Raw genomic sequence first — 23,828 nt, 5'->3', positions numbered from 1 at the left:
TATCAAATGTGATCAAATAAACTTTTGTTTTAGAGTTCTCCGAATTATCCTGTAATCTCAAGAAAGTATGTATGTATTCCTGTGATAAATTATCTACTTATCTGTTCTTGGTTTCCGTAGAAAATGCATATTAGCACTAAACATGAAGCACAGCTGAGGATCATGGGAATGTCCTCAGTTATACAGGTATATGGTCTTAAATACAACCTCATGTTAGCAAAGTTCATGGCACACCATTGATTAGTAGTTGAGATATTTCAGAAAAAGAAACAGAGGCAATGTCACTGTTCTCCTTCCAGAACAACAAACAATACAACAAAGTTAACGTATATGTTAAACAGACTGTGTTTTAGATGAACTTCTTATATAATCATATGTAGTGTATAGGCTTGTTTAACTCATTTTATCCATTATGTTTTGACGGAAACAAGCGTGTAATAATGTCAGAAAACAGTAACTTAAAGTGTAGATGAGGTGTCAGTGATTTTAGGCTCCATTCCAAAAAAATCTGATGGTGGGGTTACTCCAGTAGCTCATTTCATCCACTGTTTTTAGTTAGAGGAAAATATTAACTGTTCAATATTTACAAGAATTTCAAATGATTCAACTTACTCTTACGTTATATATGTAGTCAGTTATACTTGGCATAACTTGACTCACCAGGCAACACATTAGTGACACTTGCTGCTTATGGGACTCTGTTTTAAGTGCTGAAAATTTGGTCACTACAATAACACAATGCAAAAGGATAAAAATTTTAGGAAGTGTAATATACTGTGCTGCTCTTAGACTTTCTAATGAAATGTCTTTCCTCCTGTTGAACTGATTTCTGAAGGTTGGTATTTTTTTTTAGAACTACAAGTTTGTGCTTTGACCAGGTGATGTGGAGGTCAGAGCAGATTCCCCACAAAAAAACTGAAAACAAGGAGTCAAGAAGACAGGAGGACCCTGAATGTATTTGTCCTTTTCTCTGTATAAATGAAATTGTTATTAAAGGTTCAGTACTTGATAAAGCAAATGTTATTTCTCTCAGCACGGGAATGCATTCAGATATGTTTATTTTAATAAACAAAATTAAAGAACAACTACAATACATCATGGTGTTTTTACACACAGCACAGGCATTTTCATTGAAAAAGTAATGTGCAAATAGAAATTTCCTCAGTATACATTTAAACAGTACAGTAGAAAAGCACATTTGTTAGAACCACCTCTTACATCACCTAATTATCTTAAAATTGCTTTTATCTTTGCACAATATATCCATATGGCAGAATCTTAAACAATTATACTCATACATGTTGATCATTGTTTTTATGGTATTCTTAATTTTTACAGTAAGTGACTTTGTTCTGTTTTCTTATTTTTCATTGTATTACTTGTACTGAAAACATTCCCTGTACTTGGTGAGTGAGAGTCCCCATTCTGATAACTTTCTGGTTCTGACACAATAAGCCAGCATTTTCAAAAGGTGTTATATAGATCAACAAAGTTGGTCTGAGATGATGCCATATCTTGGTAAGTCATTAAGTCGGGGAGTTCAGGTAAGTTGAGTAAATCAGAGAAGAGTTCTTGATGATGCTCCTCCAGCTACAAGGAAACAAAAAGAGTTTGTTTTAAAATAACTGCAGACAAAAAGTGTTTCATACAGTGAAGGGAAATCAAACTATATGTATCTTAGAAAAACCTGGAATTACTGAAATTATGATATTGTAAAAGCTGCAATAATTAATATTTTCATTTTAACATTAATGTGAGAGGTGTCGAATCCACAGAGGATCACCACTCAACTCTGCCGTACCTTTCAGCTCTCTCTATTAAGTTTTATTTATTTGTTTTTTTATATAGCTCGCAACCCTTCTTTTTGATTTAGTCTCACTGCTCTCATCTATGTCACTTCCAGCAACAACAGGCAGCTGTTTCCATTAAAAAGCTCAGATAAACCAAATGCTCACCATCCATCCACCACGAACAGATGTGTGTTAGTAAACAGCTGGTGAACATAGTGGAGCATTTAGTGGCTAAATAGACAGATATTTCTTTTAGGGGTTGGTGCAGACCAAAACAGACATGAAAGAAGAGTGAATATTGGACTCAAAATTTGTAGGTGACCAAACATGACTCCAAATGTGTGCTGCTGGATGTGTAGATAAAGGGTGATAATGGGCTCTAGTTTCGCAGACTGGGCGAGGCGGAGGCGAAGCGCAACTGGGTGTGGCCAGGCAGATTTTGCAAGTTTGGCACACCGTGTGTGCTGGCGCAGCTACTCCTCTTTCCCACCTCCGTCCCTCCTATCTGCACAAGTCGGAAAGAGGGAGGAGAGAAGGCGTGGAGTGGGTTTTACACACATCACACCAATCAAATGAGCCCCTCTCCTCGCCCTTAAATGCGCCGCGTGAAGGCGTAATGAGAGTTTACTCAATTCGCCATGGCAGAAGAGAGCAGCAGTGGCAGACAGCCAAACTTCTCCCAGGAGGAAACTGATGTTTTGGTCCGGGAGGTCCAAGCTCGCAGTTTCCGAATATACGGAACTGTGAGCAGACCTCCACGGGCTGATGATGCAAAGCTTTCCTGGGAGGAGGTCACCACAATTGTAAATCAATGTTGCGTTAAGATGACAGATGCTGAATATATACTCCCTGTCTGATGCTGGCTGTTTGTGGTTGGCTGAGAGGGATGTGAACTCATTAGTTTGCAGCTGTGTTAATCAAATCAGGTTGGGTTTCCGTTACGCGTGCCAAACGGTGCCAATCCCCTTTGATCTGACATCAGATATGACGGGACAGTCGATATAGAGATACATTTATGTGCTGATTGCAGATAGTTGCATTGAATAGTGGTTTTTTGGGTATTTATTGCATCGTTAATGTGCCTGACATTCTGGAAACCTGCCTGTGAGGTTTTGGTGACGTGTGTGCACTGTCCGCCGGTCAGCCAAACTTCGGCTTACACCAGCTGTGCTCCACCTGCGCTGACAGTAGACCTGGTTTCAGCTGGCAAGCTTTTAGCGCACCTTCGGCGAAGCCTTTTGGCACGAAACTGTCACTGCGCCAAGCTGGATCTGTCGACATCTCCCCCTGCTGCGCCGCCACACCCATCTCAGCGCACCTCAGTCTGCCAAACTACCAAACTGAGCGTGCCTCGGGTTGCGCTGCTCAAAACTAGCTCTGCGCGGGGTTTGCCACCCTGCGCCACCCTGCGCCGTGCCGGGAAACTAGAGCCCAATGTGTCAATGTTATGCTAGCTGCTTGTTCCACTGCCCCCATGTGGCCAAAAATACAAATAAGTGCCACTGTAAGGAAATGAGCTGTAAAATTTCAAACCCACTCTCGTATCTACATCCACGTCCATGATGACCATCTCCCCAGGTGGAGATGGAGGTGGTGTGGGATTTCTGTAGAAAAAATATCAAAGTTTAAGGTAAGTATTATATTGTTATTTAGCATTTTTGAAAGCATCCCCATTTTCTTAATGATAAAACATTCGTAGATGGTGATCATGATGTGATGCAGTGTTCAATCCTGATGTATTTTTTGTGTAATTATTATTCTCTTACTTACTCTGAGACAGGCACCAATGTTCTGTGAACGTACGGATGTACGACCTTTTTAGGTGCCGACGTTTCTGCATGAACAGAGATGATTAGATCTTTAATTTCATTAGTTATGAATTTAAGGTCCTGAGGTACAAAAAGACCAATCACATCATAAAACAAATTCTTGTTCAGTTATTGTTGTTGTTGGTAAATAGAGTAATTTTGTTTTCAGGGGGACAAGAGACAATACCATGATTGATGTTGTAGTAGCGTCCAAAGGCAGTGTCCTTGGGAATGTCTGGGTAAAGATAGAGCAGAGGACTGTGCATGCTCTTCTGGGCTCTCAGACTGTAGTTGTAAATAATGTTTGGCAGAGACATGTTTAACAGCTCCATCTTGGTGTAGGGCTCTACTGCATGCACATGGGTGTCTACGGGGGAACCACATACAGAGAGAAAAGTGAGCAAGCACAGCTGACAAATATCTGAAAGTCAGGTGTTGAAATAATTTCATTCAAGACAGGACAAAAGACTGGAGGCAGCAGTGGCACAAGCACAGAAAAGAAATTAACATTTGGACATTGTGTATTCTCAGTTCATGAGGGTTGGTTTGGGCTGTTGTTGTTACTTGGTTCACTGATTATTCAAAAGGGGTTTCCGAGGGCCAAATAAGCACTAAAGCACCAAATAGATATAATCAGTCTAAAAAGAACTGGCTACACTTTTGTGGTCCAGCCAAAAAACTAAGGTAAATACATCTTAAAATGAAGAACAATACACAACACACTCAACCAGTAGAAAGGACCTGCTTTTTTACGGAGCTGTACACACTGATCTTTTGACACAGCCCTCACATCTTCAGCTCCGGGCAGTGATGTATGTCCCCACATGACTGGTGGAGGCCGTACAGCCATTAGCCACTACTGGAGCTAACTTCCGCCAATAACTATAGTTTGTAAAACATCCTTTCTGCTTACATGACTGGTTGTTAATAAGGTGGTGGCACCTGTTCCGACATTGTGACGTCATATTCAATAACATAAATTTTAAGGCTTGCGTCAAATAGACACTGCTGATCCTCAAACAAACTGACTAAGTGACGACGGCTGGCTTGTTAGCTTGCTAACTTGCTAATTCCATCAGGCTAATTAAGCTTTATTACAGTGGTCACAGAAAATGAACCAAACAAAGTTGTCATTTATCTTATGAATGTGCTTTTCTATGCTGTGACAGGAGTGTGTGGAAAATGTTTTAAAGGTCCAGTGAATATGATTTTGGAGCATCTACTTGCACAAATGGTGTGTGACAGAGGTGGGACCAAGTCATTGTTTTGCAAGTCACAAGTAAGTCTCAAATCTTTGCACCAAAGTTCCGAGTCAAGTCCCAAGTCAAGATAGGAAAGTCCCGAGGCAAGTCCCAGTTTGCTGGTGGATTAATGGAGTGGAGGATAAAGTTGTTGGAGGGTAAAACTACAAACAACTGAGTTTTTTTTTTGGCTTGTTGCAGCCTCTTAAGAAACGTTCACTGAGCTGTGTGTGAGGAGAGCGAGGAGAGGGGGTGGTCTGCACTTGGCACAGGAGGGTTAGCTGGACGTCAGGTTAGCAGTTACCATGAATGTAACAGTTAACGTTCAGTGTAAGCTACAGTTTTTAAGAACCACCAGACCACTGAAGCTATTTTAACAGTGTTAAGAGAAACTGTGTCACGTGTTTTGTGTCATTTGATCTGCTCTTGACTGTAGCAGCGGCACCAATCATTTGGCAGCAGCGGAGCATGGCACACTTTTTAAATAATTATTTTTATCTTTGGGCTTGGGGTCAGGTGTCAAAAGTCAAAAGGCTGAAGTCTAAATGAAGTCACAAGCCATTGGTTTTTAAGTCCAAGTCAAGTTGCAATTCATTTTTTATTTTGTTGAGTCATCAACTTTGTGACTTGAGTCCAAGTCATATGACTGGAGTCCAATCTTCTGGTATATAATATTCATAACTATGTTTTTATTAGTTTATAATCACCTGAAACTAACAATTGTTGTGTTTTCATTACCTTAGAATAAGCTGTTTATATCTACACACAGAGCAGGTCCTCCTCTATAGATTCCGCCATGTTGTTTTATAGTAGCCCAGAATGGACAAATCAAACACTGTTTTTGCATCGGCCACCGTAATTCTCCTACATGCTTGGCCCAAGGGGAAAGTTTCAGTTCTGCAACATCACAGCTAGATGCTGCTAATTCCCAATAGGGAAACACCAACACTCATCTCATCACTCCCTCTGACCAATGGTTTACCTTCATTACTCACTCACTCACTCACAGACAGACTAATCTAAACAAGTTTTGAACATTGTCCAAACACACATACATGGACAGAAACATACCACCCTTGGAGTGCTCAACCCAGCTGAAGGTGATGGCTCCGTCTTTGCTGCTCTCACTAAAGCGCAGCAGAAAGGTCCCGGCCTGTTTTTCCTGCAATAGAAGCCGTGTTCTCTCCCTGCTCACAAACCCCATGATGAACCTGAAACCAACACACAGAATATGACAAGAGTTAAGGTAACTCGGAATTACAGTGAAATAATTCTCTGATGGCTGTGTTATTGTTTCTTTGGTCTCCTCTGTTACTGGTGTGTGGACCGCTGTCTCATAATTAAAAAGATTGTTTTTTGTGAATTATACAATTAACCACACAGTAAAACACTGCTGAGATGGCTCAGGATGCATCTTACCCATCCCGCCAAAGATCCACCAGGTGTTTTTTGATCAAATCCAGGATTCCATCGATCCAAATCCACGCATTTTCATTCTGTTCACACATGGAAGCAAAAGTCCACAAATAAACACACACACACACACACGCACACACACACACGGATGTCCTACAAATTGTATCAACTGTGTAAACTACTGTACAGTATGACAAAAATCGTCCTAAACACTCACCTTGGAGAACTTGCTCCAGTAAACGAGACCATCAGGATCATCTGTAAAGAAGCCAATGTCATGAAAATAACTAACTCTGAAGTAGAGAAATAATTACATCATCCTTTACATCTCAGGTTTATCCAAGCAATGATGGCAAGGTTAAATTCAAGAGCCATTTTTAGTTTACTTTGGAGATATGTCTGATCCCCCTTTGCTTTGGATATATTTCAAACAGTCTAAAATCTGCAGGGTCAATCAAAACAGTTTTTCTGTTTGAGAGAGAGAGACCGTAAAAAGGGGTGCCATTGAGGCATCTTGGAAAACAACCAAGATGGCTGCAGCTGATGTGAAGCTTACTGTTGAATCCCCAATTGTGACACTATTGATCGAACCACATGGTATATTTGCGCTAAAAGAAGAACAGTTAACTGCATTTAAAGCTTTTAGAAGAAAAATGTGCACAACAGGATTTGGAAACAGTTTTATTCAAAAACTCGGTAACACTTTACAATAAGGTACACAAAATTAAAGTAGTTACTGAGGAACGAATGAGTAACTAATGAGGAACTAATGAGGAACAAATGAGTAGTTACTGAGGAACTAAGCTACATAAAATTAGAGTAGTTACTGATGAACTAATGAGTAACTAATGAGGAACGAATGAGTAACTAATGAGGAACTAATGAGGAACAAATGAGTAGTTACTGAGGAACTAAGCTACACAAAATTAGAGTAGTTACTGGGGAGCTAATGAGGAACTAATGAGGAACTAATAAGTAGTTACTGAGGAACTACGGTACACAAAATTAGAGTAGTTACTGATGAACTAATGAGGAACTAATGAGTAACTAATGAGGAACGAATGAGTAACTAATGAGGAACTAATGAGGAACAAATGAGTAGTTACTGAGGAACTAAGCTACACAAAATTAGAGTAGTTACTGGGAAACTAATGAGGAACTAATGAGTAGTTACTGAGGAACTACGGTACACAAAATTAGAATAATTACTGATGAACTAATGAGGAACTAATGAGGAACTAATGAGTAGTTACTGAGGAACTACGGTACACAAAATTAGAGTAGTTACTGATGAACTATTGAGGAACTAATGAGGAACGAATGAGTAACTAATGAGGAACTAATGAGGAACAAATGAGTAGTTACTGAGGAACTAAGCTACATAAAATTAGAGTAGTTACTGGGAAACTAATGAGGAACGAATGAGGAACTAATGAGGAACGAAAGAGTAGTTACTGAGGAACTAAGCTACACAAAATAAGAGTAGTTACTGAGGAACGAATAAGGAACGAATGATGAACTAACTATTAGTTAATGGTCAGTTCTTCATTAACTCATGATCAAATTTCAGAGGAGTAGTTAATGAGGAACTAACTATTAGTTAATGGTCAGTTCTTCAGTAACCCCTGATCAAATTTCAGAGGAGTAGCTACTGAGGAACTAATGAGGAACTAACTATTGGTTAATGGTCAATTCTTCATTAACTCATGATCAAATTTCACAGAGGGGTTAATCACGACTTAATAATTAGTGAACTAGTTACTTCATCAGTACAGAATCATTACTCAATAACCCGTCCATTAGTTAACCTTTTTATGGCCTAAAGTAAAGTGACACATAATAAGTAGTCTTTCATTACATTATCATCATCTTTACAATTAGTTCATTAACAAATAAAATCACAGACAGCAAGATTCTTGAGAAGAGTTTAATTAATTATTTTCAGACCACATACACATTAATATGACCATCCATGTTATTCTGCACAAGGTGCTGACACACCAAACCCACATCAAAGAACTAGCGGCAACGAAAGCCAACTGTTGCATCGTCTACGTCGCCTCACGTCACCCTGTGTCAGTTGCATTTGAACGCACCACAAAGACTACACCCAACGCTTGAAACTGTTACTCATTTATTTTGGCACTGCCCCATTGTCAAAAGACTCTGGAGTGATATTTGTAATTTTATTGCGGACAATATTAAAAAATAATTTAAGCAGTTTTGGAGGGATGTGCTGTTTGGACTTTTTGACTTTAACAGAAATACAGCAAAACCCACTGAAAGATTTATTATTAATCTCATCTTACTTTTGGCAAGATTTCACATTCACAAATGTAAGTTTACACATAGAAAACATTTTATATTTTTAATATTTTCTTGTAAACTCTTATCCCCCCTGGCCCCTGTTATATGACATATATGTGTAATGTTGAAGATCTGCATTCTGTAAACTTCCTGTCTTAAATAAAGTTGTGGGGGGAAAAAAGAAGACTACATCCGACGGCCAAGTAGCACATACGTTCTGCGCCTGCGTGAAAGGAAATAACGCAAAAAGGGAAACCGGAAGTCCGTTGAATGCATGAGATCAACAAAGTAGCGTGGAGTGACAGAGTAATACATCTTGTCAGCCGAGGGGTTTCCTATCTGTGCAGCCGAGCACCGCAGCACTTCCACGGACTATTACATCCAGACGCTCCCCGTGTTTCCTCCACAGGCTCCACTTCACTCAACTTCACTCAGCTGCCCGACAAACCCGCTGCTTCTTCCCACTTTAACCTGAATAACAAACCAGGGCTCGGTTGGATCCAAACGGAGAGCCGGGGCTAACGTTAGCTGGGAAGCTAGCGGAGGCTAACTGGCTGCTTCCCTCCGGTCATGCTGCGGCTAACGCTCCGCTAGCCGCTCCCAGCCAGCTCCGGTTTGTTATTGAGGTTAAAGTGGGAAGAAGCAGCGGATCTGTCGGGCAGCTGAGTGAAGTGGAGCCTGAGGAGGAAGCACCGGTTAGCCCCGGTTTCACTACAGGCAGATTCGCTTGCTACAGGGAAGAGGATATAACACCTGAACAGCCAGTCAGAGGGATCTCTCTCATCGACAAGCTCCGCCGCCGACTGAACGTGCTCAATCAGCCGAAAATTTGGAATGAATGATGAACTAACTATTAGTTAATGGTCAGTTCTTCAGTAAGTCCTGATCAAATTTCAGAGGAGTAGTTACTGAGGAACTATTGAGGAACTAACTGTTACTTAATCATTACCTACCTTTTTTGTGTACCCTAAAGTAAAGTGAGACATCAAAATGAGTAGGTAATGAGTACTGAATCACTACCTACTCATTTTGATGTCTCACTTTACTTTAGGGTAGGCTACACAAAAAGAGTAACTAATGAGTAGGTAATGATTCAGTACTCATTACCTACTCATTTTGATGTCTCACTTTACTTTAGGGTACACAAAAAGAGTAACTAATGAGTAGGTAATGATTCAGTACTCATTACCTACTCATTTTAAAGTGAGACATCAAAATGAGTAGGTAATGAGTACTAAATCATTACCTACTCATTTTGATGTCTCACTTTACTTTAGGGTACACAAAAAGAGTAACTAATGAGTAGGTAATGAGTACTAAATCATTACCTACTCATTTTGATGTCTCACTTTACTTTAGAGTACACAAAAAGAGTAACTAATGATTAGGTAATGATTCAGTAATCATTACCATTATCATTACCGTCTCACTTTACTTTAGGGTACACAAAAAGGGTAGGTAATGATTAAGTAATAGTTAGTTCCTCATTAGTTCCTCAGTAACTACTGAAATTTGATCAGGAGTTACTGAAGAACTGACCATTAACTAATAGTTAGTTCCTCATTAGTTCCAAATTTGTTTCATAGTAACTAGTTTAAATTTTGTGCACCTCAAACAACTGTACTGTGAACAACGGTGTGATCAGTATACAGTACTTTACACGCATCCCCCATGATAAATTCTTTAAGCTTAGCCTACCTAAAATGTGACACACTATCATATTTATTTCTAAGGCATCATCGTACAGAATAACATGGATGGTCATATTAATGTGTATGTGGTCTGAAAATAATGAATAAAACTCTTCTCAAGAATCCTGCTGTCTGATTATTTTTGTTAATGAACTAATTGTAAAGATGATGATAATGTAACGAAAGACTACTCATAATGTGTCACTTTACTTTAGGACATAAAAAGGTTAACTAATGGATGGGTTATTGAGTAATGATTCTGCACTGATGAAGTAACTAGTTCACTAATTATTAAGTCGTGATTAGCCCCTCTATGAAATTTGATCATGAGTTAATGAAGAACTGACCATTAACTAATAGTTCATCATTAGTTCCTCATTCGTTCCTCATTAGTTCCTCATTCGTTCCTCAGTAACTACTCTAATTTTGTGTACCTTAGTTCCTCAGTAACTACTCAATAGTTCCTCTTAAGTTCCTCAGTAACTACTCCTCTGAAATTTGATCATGAGTTACTGAGGAACTGACCATTAACTAATAGTTAGTTCCTCATTAGTTCCTCAGTAACTACTCATTAGTTCCTCATTAGTTCCTCAGTAACTACTCTAATTTTGTGTACCTTATTGTAAAGTGTTACCAACTCATAATATACCCGCTAAGCTCTGCATGCTGCAAAGTGTTTTCATTTAACCATCACTCAGGCACTAAGTTTTTTCCTTTTTGCCAAGTCCCACCCTACTGTGCTGTGACTGGCCATTTATCAGGGTGGACCTGGTCACTACTGCACTAACCTGTTGTAATTACACAGCTTTGTTGAATACCTGATTCTGATTGGTCAATTATGGTATTTTGGAGTTGTTTATTTCTGAATAACAGGCCACCGCCATAGAGGCAGTTCTGATAATAGATTCTGGTAGAAGGAAAAAAAATATTTTTAAATCAATATTTTGTGTCACATTACCAATTTCTTTGGTAAGGAGCGAGAGAGAGATTCCAGACTTATTTACATTTGTGATTTAGTTTAGTGATATCAGGCTTATATTATATAGACTGCAGTAAAAACACAATCCTAAATCCTACTGATGTACATTAACGTGTATATTTTTTTAAATTGACAGTTTCCCCCCAAAAATGGAAACACTTGCTTTTTTCTCTTTTATCATTTGAGATGACACTAACAGTAGTAGTTAAAAAGTAGTCAGAAATTTTGCAAATTAGGCTTTCTTCAGGTAGAAGAGAAGATCGATGCCACTCTCGTGTCTGTACAGTATGAAGCTACAGAGGCTGACCTTAGCTTCGTAAAGACTGGAAATACAGGGAAACTGTTAGCCTGGCAATGTCCAAAGGTAAAAAAAAATCCACTTACCAACACCCCTGAAGCTCACTAATTAACATGTTATATCTCCTTTGTATAATTTGTACAAATAAAAAGTCAGTATGCCCAGCCAAGAAAAATTGGTCCAATACATAAACGTTGCTAACACCACATGTGGTTTTTACTCATTCATTTTTTCACAGAGAGAGATAGACGAAGTGTCTTTGTACTAAGCTAAGTTAACCACCTCGTAGCTGTAGTTTCATGTTTATCACACAGACAAGAGAGTGGTATCAACCCTCTCATCTAGCTCTCAGCAAGGAAGTGAATAAGCATATTTCCCAAAATGCACAACTATTATTTTCACACTGAAGTTCACAAAAATTCTATGTGGAAGTTTTCTTTTTTGCAGAAAGTGACATGTTGGGGCATCAGTGGCTTAGTGGATCAAGCAGGCGGCCCATGTACAAGGCTGCTACCGCAGCGGCCTAGGTTTGACTCTAGCCTGTGTCCCTCTCTCTCTCCCCCTTTCACGCTTGTCTGTCCTATCGATTAAAGGCTAAAATGCCCCAAAAAATATCTTTAAAAAAAAGAAAAAAGTGACATGTCTCAGTTCTGTGAAAGGAGCGGTCAAACACTCACCCACAATTCTGTCACTGAGCATAGAGAGCTGGTATTCGTCAAGCTCCCGTTGGCCAACAGACAAAAACTGCCAGCTCAGAACCTGTGACAGCTGCTGCCAGGCAAGTGGAGGAGGGTCGATGAAAAGCGACAGGTTCTACAGAGCAAAATCACGTTAAAGTGTTAAAGTTTGATGTCAGACTAGATGGTTTCATTTACAAATATGCACTTGAGCAACACAACAAGAAAACAGCACAATCTGTACATGAGAAATTAAAGCATCAACCCAATATGCATGTGTATGACTGTTTGGTGTAGTTTTGATGTGAGTTATCATGAAGCTGAACAGATCCTAATATTGTTTATTTTGTGTGTGGAGGCGTGATGGCTTTACCCTTGGTTCACTGGTGGACAGCATGTTGCACCACATGACAGAGGCCCAGGCACTGACGACCTGATTGGTACTGGAGATGACAACCACAGGCAGAGAGCTGGCCTGGACCAACAAAGGAGGAGGAGGAGACCATTCAATAAATGTTTCTGCTCTAAAAGACCTTTTTGTCCAACAACCAATAATACTTACAATTCAGTGGCAAAGAGCACAAAGAGATTGAAAAGCCTCTGACTTCTGACTTTAATTTGATGTCATGTTTGTTTACTCACCTCAATGTCAAATTCCAGTCCAGCATGCTGAAACACTGTCACAAACTTAATGATGTGGAGTTCCTCAGTGACTGTCAGACTCTGATGAAGAAAGAAAGGGCGGGATTACATTCACACAAATGCAAATTCCAGTGAGATGGTATTCATAGACAAGTGAAAATTTCACCAAGGACTAGAAGTTGTGCGCAAATGCTGCCCAAGAATTACAGCCCAAAAATTTAATATTAGAAAGACCCCATCCCTCACACTGTAAGTCAGATTGGCTTGAAATTCAACATGCAAATCCAAATCAATTTGCTGTACAAGAAAAGCTTCAAGAACTATTAAATTCCACCTGACGAGATTTCCAAAGGTGAAGCTTGCCTAAGGTGCCGAAACTGCTAGGTTTTGCACCTGTAAAATCGATGATAAAGCAGGGTATGCTATGGGCGTGGCTACCTTGTGGCTACAAGGTGACCTGTCCATCAAGATAGAGGTGTAGCAATGCATATCCTCCACAAATCCACCCTTCTGTCCAAATATGGTCACTTCTGGCTTCAAGAAAACAGTAATTAATTTTGTTGACAAAAACTATGAAGAAAAATGTTCGTCAACAACGACGTTGTTGAGCTTAAAAAAAGATCTTGATGCTAAAAACTATGATGTAATGTATGTTTCATTGTCACTGTCAAGACAAGACAGGACAAAACTGTAAGTGCAAATAAACAAGATGGCAATGTCGACAAAATGTGAAACTTGAGGTTTTAAAAGGGTAGCCCACAAACTAATGTGTGATGTCATGGTGGCTACTTCCATTATTTTGTACAGTCTGTGGCGAAACATCAGCGAAATAGCTTTGCCATTGTAAGCATGTTAGGATTCCAATGTTAGCTTTTAGCTCAAAGCACCACTGTGCCAAAGTATAGTCTCAGAGGTGTGTGCATGGCTCAGTTTGGTTTAGCCACTTGTGAGCAGCACAACAAGCTGATAACACATCTGGCTGGATAACTGGCTCAACTTTCATGCAAATAAACGAGACATTAGATCGGTAAGTGGTGTTAAACGTCCACAGCCAGCAGGTGACAATCAACACAGAGTATCAAGTGGTGCTTATACCCACAAATAGCAGTTCATTTGAATGTCTCATCTTACCTCATTTGATCCTTTGCTTTTTGCTTTGCTTTCCTTGAGTGACTGAAAAAAAATAAAATGTTTTAAGGAAATGCACTCAATATATACTTTAAATGACAGTTATTATATATCTTTAGAGCTTTAACTCATGTTCACGTTTCAAAGTTTGAGTGCTTCTTAAATATCCATGTTCAGCAGTTTGAGGAGTTTCATACCATGTGACCAAATTCTGCCACCAAGCCTCCATGGGGCGTGTCCACATCCAACACCTTACCATCATCGCTGTTGAAATCAAAGTGACGGAACCTACAAAGATAGCAACCAGAGTGTGTCTATTATGAATATCAGTAATTTACAAGAATTTGACAATATACACAATACATCACTTTGCATTTCAGATTTTCAAATTGTTTAACTTACCCTTTAACTGTCTTGGCCTCTTCAACATCCCTTATTTTTAGTGGAAAAACAAAATTATAAAAAAACAAAAACAAAAGTAAAAGAGTAAAAATAAAATCAATAATGTACTACATCATGGGCACAGATCAAAGTTTTTTGTTTTACTTACATGTCAAATACAGGTTTGACTTTGAGCAGGCACTTGAACTCTGGGAGGTTTGCTAAGAACCTGAGAAGTGAAAAACAAATACTTAGAGGATGAGCATAAAAATACATAGAGTAGAATAAACCAGAATGTCCCTAATCCTTCATCTCCTTCCCATCATGTCTTGTCATCTCTCCATAAAATACCCAACCAAACTATCTTAAGATTAATGTTTATTTATTGTTCTCCTATGTCTCCTATGCTCTTAAAGGGCAACTATGTCCATTTTCAAAATTCTACATGTATTCTCATGATCTAAGATGGTAAAACACATATAAGTGAAGACGAACAACTCTCCCCCAATTCCAAAAACTAGAGTGCTTAAAACACAAATTTGTGATGTCATAGGGTATCACGTCCTGAGCTGCTCCATACACAACACATTTTGAAAGATGTTCTAGATGACACTGAGAGCACAGGGGGGAGTTCTGAGTATATTGATAGATTTTGTGTTTCACAACTGAGAATACCACAATAGAATAAAAAAACATAAAATAAAAAGGATGCTCTACAAAATCAGGTTCCCATTAATTGTCTAAGGAGCAGCTCCAGACTTTATAGTACTTAATGACATCACAAGTTTGAGACTTACTTTGCTGATTTCTGGCTTTGTGGGAGAGAATCTCATGTTCACAAATATTGATTAAACTTTCCTAGACCATTGAAATATCACATTGGAATTTTTAATATAGGTGGTGTTTCCCTTAAACTCCTCAAAGCTTTGAGGCTCATATTTTGCAATTCATTCGTACAGACAAAATACTAAGTTAATTACGATATGTCTATGTCTGGTCAAATAGCTTAAAAATGTATATTGCTACTTTTCAAAATGTTTTGTTTGCTATAAATCTGTGTAGCCAATGGCATCCGTTGTTATTGTTGTGAATATAGACTGACTGCAGCTGCCATCCTCAACAAAGGAATAAGCACTTTAGCATCACATGCATGCAGAGAACACTGTGATAGGTGCAATCTCACCTTACTGACACTGTGAACCGCACCCTCGTCTTCAGTATAAGAGGTCGGTGAGGTAAACTCGACATGATCGGTTGTTTCTCAACCACTAGAGCGCTGCAAAACAAAACCACAAGAAAACATGTCAACAATATAAGTGTGTAATACTTTGTGTGTATTTAACACAGAAAGCTCCTGAATTCTCACTTTAGAAGAAGGTTTTTGAACAGGGACAAGGTGAAATTCTCAATTTCTGCCATTGGACCAGAGTCGTCAGTGCTGTTGTACTTCTTGTTCTGGTCTTGCAGTTTCTGCAGCTGTTCACGTACTTGTAGCAGCACCTCTGCCACAGTCGTGAACCTGCACATACAACATGAGTGAACATAGACACACATAACACCAAGTTTTGTCAAATATGCAAAGTTCCTTCCTTAAAAGGAAACATGAAAAGCATGGGTTGGTCTTACCACTTCTGGAGATGGTCCAGACACGTGTCAACTGGACTTCCAATGCAGGCCATCTGCTGCCTGCGCTTCCACTCAGGAAGCTCCACATCAGTGAGAGTCAACACAACCTCCTGTGCCAATTTTAAAATGTTCACTATCTGCTGCAGCACCATCTGCAAGACAAAAAAGAAGAAGAAAAAAAAACAAGCATTAAGTATGTGGGGAGGTCTAATTAACCTGTTTAAACAATAACCTTACTAACAATAGCTGGAACTGTATATTATGATATCATGTGACAATAAATTGGTTGATTCATAATGTAAAACTAGAATTACCACTTCGCGGCTGTATGCCTCCAGACACAAGTGAAGTTGCACTTACAGTTTAGATACATGTCTGTAAAAACAGGGATGCTTCACATACATCTTCAACCAACAGCACAGAAGATCTATACAATCCACACAGTTTCAAGATTAGTGTCACCAATTCAGTATCTGACCAAATGTTTTCCCTTCTGTTCCTGAGTTACAATGTTGAGTAATGGCCAATAGAGTGTTTTTGCAGAACATTATGAGGTCACTGTGGAGCTGACCTTTGGATATAAAATGTCATCACTTTATCGTTTTATCCTATTACACATTGTGTGAATTGTTTTGATGGACTTCTTTCACAGCAGTTGAACTGGGTCACAGTAGGAAAAGCACAGGTGAAACTCATAACATTAACAATGGCTCAGTTCCATTAAGTGTCCCAGTAAGCTCCCCTAAATGGAATGCAGTTATGATTAATGTAATTGAATACACCTGTGCTTAGCCTTTCACTACTATGACATCTCAAAACGTCTGCTGTGAAAATAAGGTCTATTAGCAAATTAATTCTTGAGTTATGGCAAAAAATGTGATTTGTGAGGTCACAGTGACCTTGATCTTTAACCCGCAACCACCAAATTCTAATTAGTTCATTCTTGAGTCCAAGTGGATGTTTGTACCAAATCTGAAAAAATTCCTTCAAGGTGTTGAGAGTCCTTCGCAGGAATAAGACAGACGAGGTCACAGTGACCTTGACCTTTGACCACCTAAATGGTGGTTTGGTGGTCAAATGGTGGTTTTTGGTGATGATTTTTGACCACCAAAAATCAGTTCATTGTGGAGTCCAAGTGGACAGTTGTTCCAAATTTGAAGAAATTCCCCAAGGTGTTCTTGAGATTTTTTTTTTTTGCATTGAACTACATGAAAAAAAGAACGGATTTGAGTCTCTCATGTGAGTCTTAAAGGGAACCTTTGCTATTTTTCAACCTGGAGCCTATTTTTCCAAGTTTTTGTGTCTAAGTGACTAATGGAGAAAACAAAGCCTTTTACTTGTCTGTATGGATCCTTTCTGTAAACTGACACTTACAATAACAATCTGAGCCTGTCAGAGGCAAAAACTAGCACTTTTAGTCGATGTACGGTGAAGGCTTGCTATGGCCCTGTAGGATTAGATTGTAACCCATTTCGCGTCTGAAGCGCTCTTGCTCAATACTGGACCAATTTTTTAAAAATGTTGTCCCTATTAGTCACTTAGACACAAATATATGGAAAAGGGAGTCCAAGTTTCCCTTTCACATTGGTTCGCTGTTTCCAGGGCAGGAATTTTCCTTTAAACTGCTTCAAACATAAAATGCTCATCAGTTTATGCTGTGTCAACAACAACTGACCAGAGATGCATCTACACTACCTGCTTTGTTTGTGTGATACGGTTGGTCCGCTTAAGACATTCCCCTTCCACAACAGCTTGGGACTGGGCCAATCCGATATTCTGCTCCACTGAAAATGAAAAATGAGACACAATGAAGCATGAGCTCACACCAAACCTATCAGCTGTTTCTTTATGCCCCCCCCCCCCCCTCCCCATACCTTGGCTTTGCCACGTCTTCTGTATGAAGTCTATGTTTTCATTTAGGAACTCCAGTGACTTCATTTCCTTCTTCACCTCCTGCAATCGAGTTAAAGTTCCCAAAATTAGAAATGATAAAGTATTTTTTTCACAGGGTGGCTGTCAGTTGGAAAACAAACCAGCGAACAAGTGTGTAATCAATCAATACCGCAGTCTTCTGTTTCAGTTCATTGACTTTGTTGTCCAACTCTCTCCATTTCTGATCCACAGCTGGGCTGTTCCAACCCTGACAAAAACAAACACATCTGTTTCACTCATTTGCTGTTATTGGAGATGGTGGTAATTCTTACAAAACAGATACTCATGCTGACAGTGTGTGCCTCTTAGTTACATTAAAGGATGCACTGCAAAACAAAATGAATCATTACAAGTGACAAAGGAAAAGGCATGATGCAGATCTCTTCCTCTTTTTTTGACAGAATAGAACAAAAAAACTTCACTTGGAGAAAAAAAATGTGTGGAAACTAGAACCATCATATTCGTCTGCATAGCCCTTAAATAAACTGAAATATGAAGTTCATTGTGCCAAAAAAAGATTTTAAATGTACCCCTTCAGAGCAGGAATAGAAAAGTATAAACAAACAAGACAAATTTGAATAAGCTTGTGGCACATAATTAGTTCCTAGATCTTTTTTTTTTTTTTTTGAGTTTTACGTTTACCATGTTTCTGCAGCCTGGACTGCACTGTATTGTTCATCCATCTGATATCATCAGTCATCTTACCTGTGCTTCAGAGGCTGAAGCCAGAATTTTCTTTTCCTCTTTAAGACATTCAGAGAGGACTACAGCCAGTTTCAGTGGCTCACCTCCAAAGTGTTTCTAAGTAAAAAGAACAAAAGGAGAAAAAAAAGCAAATATGCAGAAAAGCAATGAGTTCCTATCTAGTCTGCTTAAAGAACAGAGGTGAATCTAAATGAAATGTTAAATGTTTAACGTAAAAAAAAACGCATGTCTGTCCTACCAGCAAGTAGTCTTTCATTCCTGGAAAATCAGGTCCCTGCAAAATGTTGTTCTCCTGGACAGAACGGTTCCACTGTTCATCCAAACACAGCAGGAGTGCATAGAAACAAGTACTTGCTGTATTTTCATCCACAGCTGCCAAATCCCTACAACAGAACAACAGAATATTTACAGTCATGTAGGGATTAAGTCTGTCTACATGTGCTGAATGAGGGCATACTTTGTGGGGACGTCTCTCAATAGTTAATACAGGTACTACCTAACCACTCCCTCAAATGAATTTCATTTTGAGTCAGCCAATTAGAAATGCACATTTGGACAGCTGAACTACCCATTTAAGTCAGTGTATTCAGTGTTGCCAAGTCCGCTTATTATAAGCGACTTTGGGCTTGTTTTTCTGTAAAGTCGCTTACAAATATTGGTAGTCGTGGGTCGCGTTTTTTTTTGGGCTTGTTTCTAAAGCGTAGTTGCTTATTTGGGCTTGTTCCCAGCTCCATAATAAGTTGTCAAGCAGATATTTTCGATATGTTATTTAAACGTAGGATAGTTTGTCTTGCCTGTTCCCTCTGTCCCTCCCCTTTCCCCTACACACAGGAGACAGCAGAGTTTTTTCCCCACCCGCATCCTGCTTCTAATTGGCTCTGACCCTGATGGCAAGGAGTACTAGCCAATCAAAGAAAAAAAGAGGCAGAGCAGAGTAATGTGTTTTTTTCTGGTTAGGAGAACGTCAGTCCTGTAACTAAAAGAAAAAAGGAAGTTGAGGGCATAAAAAGCAATAATAAATAAAGAATTTGTGAATTCAGGATGATATTTATTTGTGTGTGCGCAAATTTTAATTATCAGAGGTTTACTGTGTATATAATGTACTTGGCACATCAGTCTATATTTGATATCCCATCTGTTTTCTAAAGTTAAATAATGTTAAAAGGTGGTTTAACTCCCTCTTGTAGTCATTGTCCTGAAGCTCAGGGGGGAGAAAAATAAATAAACTGTGTACCGTGGGTACAGTTTTGCAAAACTGCACACAGTTTACTTATCTGTCCACATGGATGTAAATTGACAATCTGTACCCACAGTTTAAAATCTGTCCCCATGGACTGTAAAACCGTGCAGACAGTTTATTTAATTTTCTCTCACCGGAACCTAGGGGGGCTCTGTAGAAAAAGTCGCTTGTTTTGGGCTTGTTTTCACAGGCCCGGTTGCTTATTTGTCTCACAAGATCTGGCAACACTGAGTGTATTTGCAACCGTCTGTGTCACAAAACACAGTCTTCTTTCTTCTTCTTCCTCCTATCATCATCATCATTATCATTATATCGTAATAGATTAGTGTGTTTTCTCAAAGTAATGAAAAAAGGTTAACAAGTTAATAACTGGCATGCACAAGATTTAAAAAAATACCATCATTAAGCACAAGGGCCAGTTAACCCAGCAAGGGGCACCACTCTGAGCACTGAGTACAGATTAGTTTGTAATAACTAGATTAAGAAAAATAACACTTAGTGAAACACATATGTAGGGACAATAAACAAATGGCATATTCAAGACCTCAAAACTAGGTTTTAATTTAGGGCCCCACTATGACAGAGTGCATCAAATGGTAAATAATGCAAGTGTTGCTTTGAGACCTTTCTCATTACAGTATTTTAATTGCAGCATATACAGTATTATTAATTGTATTTATTTATTTTATTCTTTATTTGATAGGGACGATGCAGTTCAACATAGTTCCAGAACTGATGTGTTGTGTTTATAGCTATTGCTAATTTTCAACTCTTGTCCCTAGTTGGGCTTTTACCTGGAGGCCTAGAGTGTTATTAAAATATACAGTTTCAAATATTATAAAACCACAAGACACTATAAACATGGAAGGCACAATAGAATACTTTTACCACAATAAATTCACATACGACAATACACACACCACAGTACATAACAATTCTACTTAACTACAATACATACATCACAACATGTACCACAAAACATACACTACAAGGCACATACTACAATACATATACTGAAATATACATACCACAATACACCATTACACTTACACTGATACCCCTTAGAAATGTTGAGTGCAATTAGCTAAGAGTGGGCACAGCTCTGATTTGCTTTTAGCCAGCACTTGACCTTTGTTGTGAAGGGTTTCATATCTGAAATCACTTGGATCTCAGTTGGTTATGTGTTCCAGAGTTGACAGTCCTTTATGGAAAAAGCTCATTGTCCAAATTTAGATTTACAATATGGAATTTTACAGTTGCCATTCATCTTGAAAGAGGCTCTGGAGCTAGACTGTTAATACATTTCAAAACTAATTTCAGAAAACAAAATTTAATGAAGCTGTCAAAGTTGAGAATGTCGTAATGTTGTAAATATTTTATTGGCGCACAAATGTGCACTGAAATTACTTCACACAAGCTGCTACATTGTGAACCTGGAGGCTCAGGGCCCTCAAATGCCATGCAACTATATTTTCAAAGAGTGTTTCTTACCAGTTCTGGCTCTCTATGAAGACGCACAGATAGTGGCGGATCTCTCTGGGGAATTTCCTCTCATCGTACAGCTGGCTCACCCGGCCCTGGAGGGCTGAGTCCAGCCTCAGCAGATCCTGCCACTGGGCCATCTGCTGTTAGTCGCCAAAAACAGTAACCAGCGTGAAGAAAAAGTCACCAACGTAATGCTACTGTAGTAAGTACACGACTGGGTTCTCTGTTAATTGTAAGTTTCCCACAGCTGAGGGTATATCGTTTTTTATTATTATGCCACACTGTATATTCTGTATAATTATGTTATTTATCTGATGAAAGTTAAAAATAATAGCTTATACTAAAGTACGACATCAAACTCACGACTACCTAAATAGCCTACCGCTTAACTTTAGCCTTTAAACTTGTTACCTGTAACCTACAATTTAAAACTATGCCCTAATAAAACATACCGCAACAATTTTCTGCTTATTCCTACAGGGACTTACCGACTTGCCTTGAAGCTGTCCTTGTTTGTCCTTGCTGTTGTTTGTCGCTATGGTGTGCAGGATAATGTGTTAGAGCAGAAACACAGTGTAACATTATAGTCCGGTTATGAGTTTATGAGTAACAGGAAGAATAAAGCGTTGCTTTTATTCACCGGTCCCTCCCACACACCCCATGTGATTCTCGGTAAAAAGTGGTCTCGCTGAGCGATGTCAAGTTAACCAGTATCAACACAGATTGAGCTTCCGCTTCTAAGAGTTTTTTTTTTTCACTATACACTGGGGAGTTTCCTTGATTTAACAACAGCTTGCAGGGCGGGCTACATTCGTTTAAGCGTCTTCCTCTCCGGGTGGTGTTGGATATTATATTTCAACGGATGACTCTAAGACCCAAACTCAGTGGCAAAAAACAGTTTAGCGAAAGGTTTATCCTTTTAAAAAAAAGGCACACGTTTTCACTGTCTGTATGTCATTGGTCCAGATTACCAGAGAGCTGAACTATAGACATTTTTCACTGTCTGGAAACATTTTAATCTGTCAAACCAGGAAAAGCACAGGTGTAATAATAGCATTAATGGTGGCTGCATTTAATTGCAGTGTTTAAGTTTCAGGGCTCTAATATCCTGTATGCTGACTCATCGTCATGGTTTACTGGGACTTCTGAATGCAACAGAGCCAGTTTTTATCTTAATATCATTAGCAACATCTGTGCTTTTACTGTTTTACTGTTGTGACAAGTCAAAATGTCCTCAATAGAGCTTTGAAAAAGCACCAGTCAATATTTAGGAAATATTTAACATGAAAAATTAGCTCACAAACCCACAGAAAATTACAACCAGTTCTGTAGTGTCTCAGCTCTACTGAAATTTTTAGCTTCTTTTTGCTCATGGCTTTGGTCTGGTGGTCTGCTCCACCCAGACGACAGGTACAGGGATAAGCTTTCTGGGGCCCAGCCTCTGTGGGGGGCATGGAGGCCAGCATTAATCCTAATTATCTTCAATATATGATAACCACATTTGATTTTGAACCAAAATATGCCCTGTTACTCATTAAAACAACAAATATAAACATATTTATTTTGGCTTTAGTAAAATGAAGTGTGTTTTCATAACAATAAACCCTCTCCTGAAAATGGTATGAGTCATTTTTTCCTTTGTATGCAATTGTTGTGGAAAAAAATGTGGGCAGCCAGCCACATGACCTAAGAAATGTGCTGATCTAAATTCAGATAAGGAACATGCACAGTGCTGGTTTTGTTTTTTTTCTTTTTAGATAAAAACCTCAGGAGTTGGTGGAGACCAAAACAGAGGTTTAAAGTACAGTAAATATTTGACATATATTTATCAGGGGGAAAGAACTATGTCTCCAAATGACTGATAATGTTGCTCTGTGTCTGCTGGATGTGTAAAGATCCAAGTGTTTGTTAACACATTCACAACAATGACTTTATAAGATTGTGATAATGTTGTCTTTTCTGCTTGTTCTGATGCCCTAAAATGATGATAGAAAATTAGAGCTCTGGCCCATAGGCTACTAGCTAGACTCCAAACTAAACATGGAAAGGATATAATTAAGTCATTTATTTTGTGCCATGGAACTGATACCTGACTTTAACTACTTTTTACAGAAATTAATGTTTTGGGAACTTTCTTCACAGAAAGTCAGATGAGAAGGTCAGTCACTTTAATGTCTATATGCTGAAGCTAGAGCCAGTTACTTTAGCTTAGCATAAAGACTGGGGGCAGCAAGCCTGGCCTTGTCTAAAGTTTAAAATCTATCTAAAAACCTATACACAAACAGAATCCCAAGGAGGTACATAAGCATAAAGATGAATTTCCTTCTATAGTTAATCTTGTAACACAGGCATATTTCCACAGTGACATTCTCTCATAAGGACCCATTCTCTGCCCAACACATTGTTATGTAGAATACATACTTTACTCTATTGCTTTGCATCTTTTAACCATGCAGGAATACCTTCTTTTGGCATAGACTAT

General features: G+C 38.9%; 1 protein-coding gene across 2 annotated transcripts; it reads right to left on the bottom strand.

Moving 5' to 3' along the window:
- Positions 1–1,041: 1,041 nt before the first annotated feature.
- LOC117249488 (signal transducer and activator of transcription 1-alpha/beta-like) lies at positions 1,042–21,989 on the bottom strand. 2 transcript variants are annotated; one of them, XM_033615198.2, is made up of 25 exons: positions 21,835–21,989; positions 21,353–21,486; positions 18,860–19,004; positions 18,622–18,717; positions 18,047–18,124; positions 17,859–17,937; positions 17,680–17,768; positions 15,985–16,136; positions 15,725–15,877; positions 15,542–15,634; positions 14,528–14,587; positions 14,380–14,409; positions 14,175–14,265; positions 13,981–14,022; positions 13,288–13,383; positions 12,850–12,930; positions 12,581–12,682; positions 12,208–12,343; positions 6,473–6,513; positions 6,259–6,335; positions 5,911–6,050; positions 3,786–3,965; positions 3,561–3,624; positions 3,328–3,394; positions 1,042–1,590 (listed from the first exon to the last, which is right to left on the bottom strand). In XM_033615198.2, the coding sequence occupies exons 2-25, from the start codon at positions 21,481–21,483 to the stop codon at positions 1,465–1,467; spliced, it is 2,349 nt and encodes a 782-aa protein (XP_033471089.1). In that variant the 5' UTR covers positions 21,484–21,486; positions 21,835–21,989; the 3' UTR covers positions 1,042–1,464. The 2 variants fall into 2 exon arrangements, with proteins under 2 accessions (XP_033471089.1, XP_033471097.1); XM_033615206.2 differs by lacking the exon at positions 13,288–13,383.
- Between the last annotated feature and the right edge of the window lie 1,839 nt (positions 21,990–23,828).

This window comes from Epinephelus lanceolatus, chromosome 14, assembly GCF_041903045.1.
Source record: "Epinephelus lanceolatus isolate andai-2023 chromosome 14, ASM4190304v1, whole genome shotgun sequence".
Lineage (NCBI taxonomy): Eukaryota > Metazoa > Chordata > Actinopteri > Perciformes > Serranidae > Epinephelus > Epinephelus lanceolatus.
This window is presented reverse-complemented; position numbering and strand designations above follow the sequence as displayed.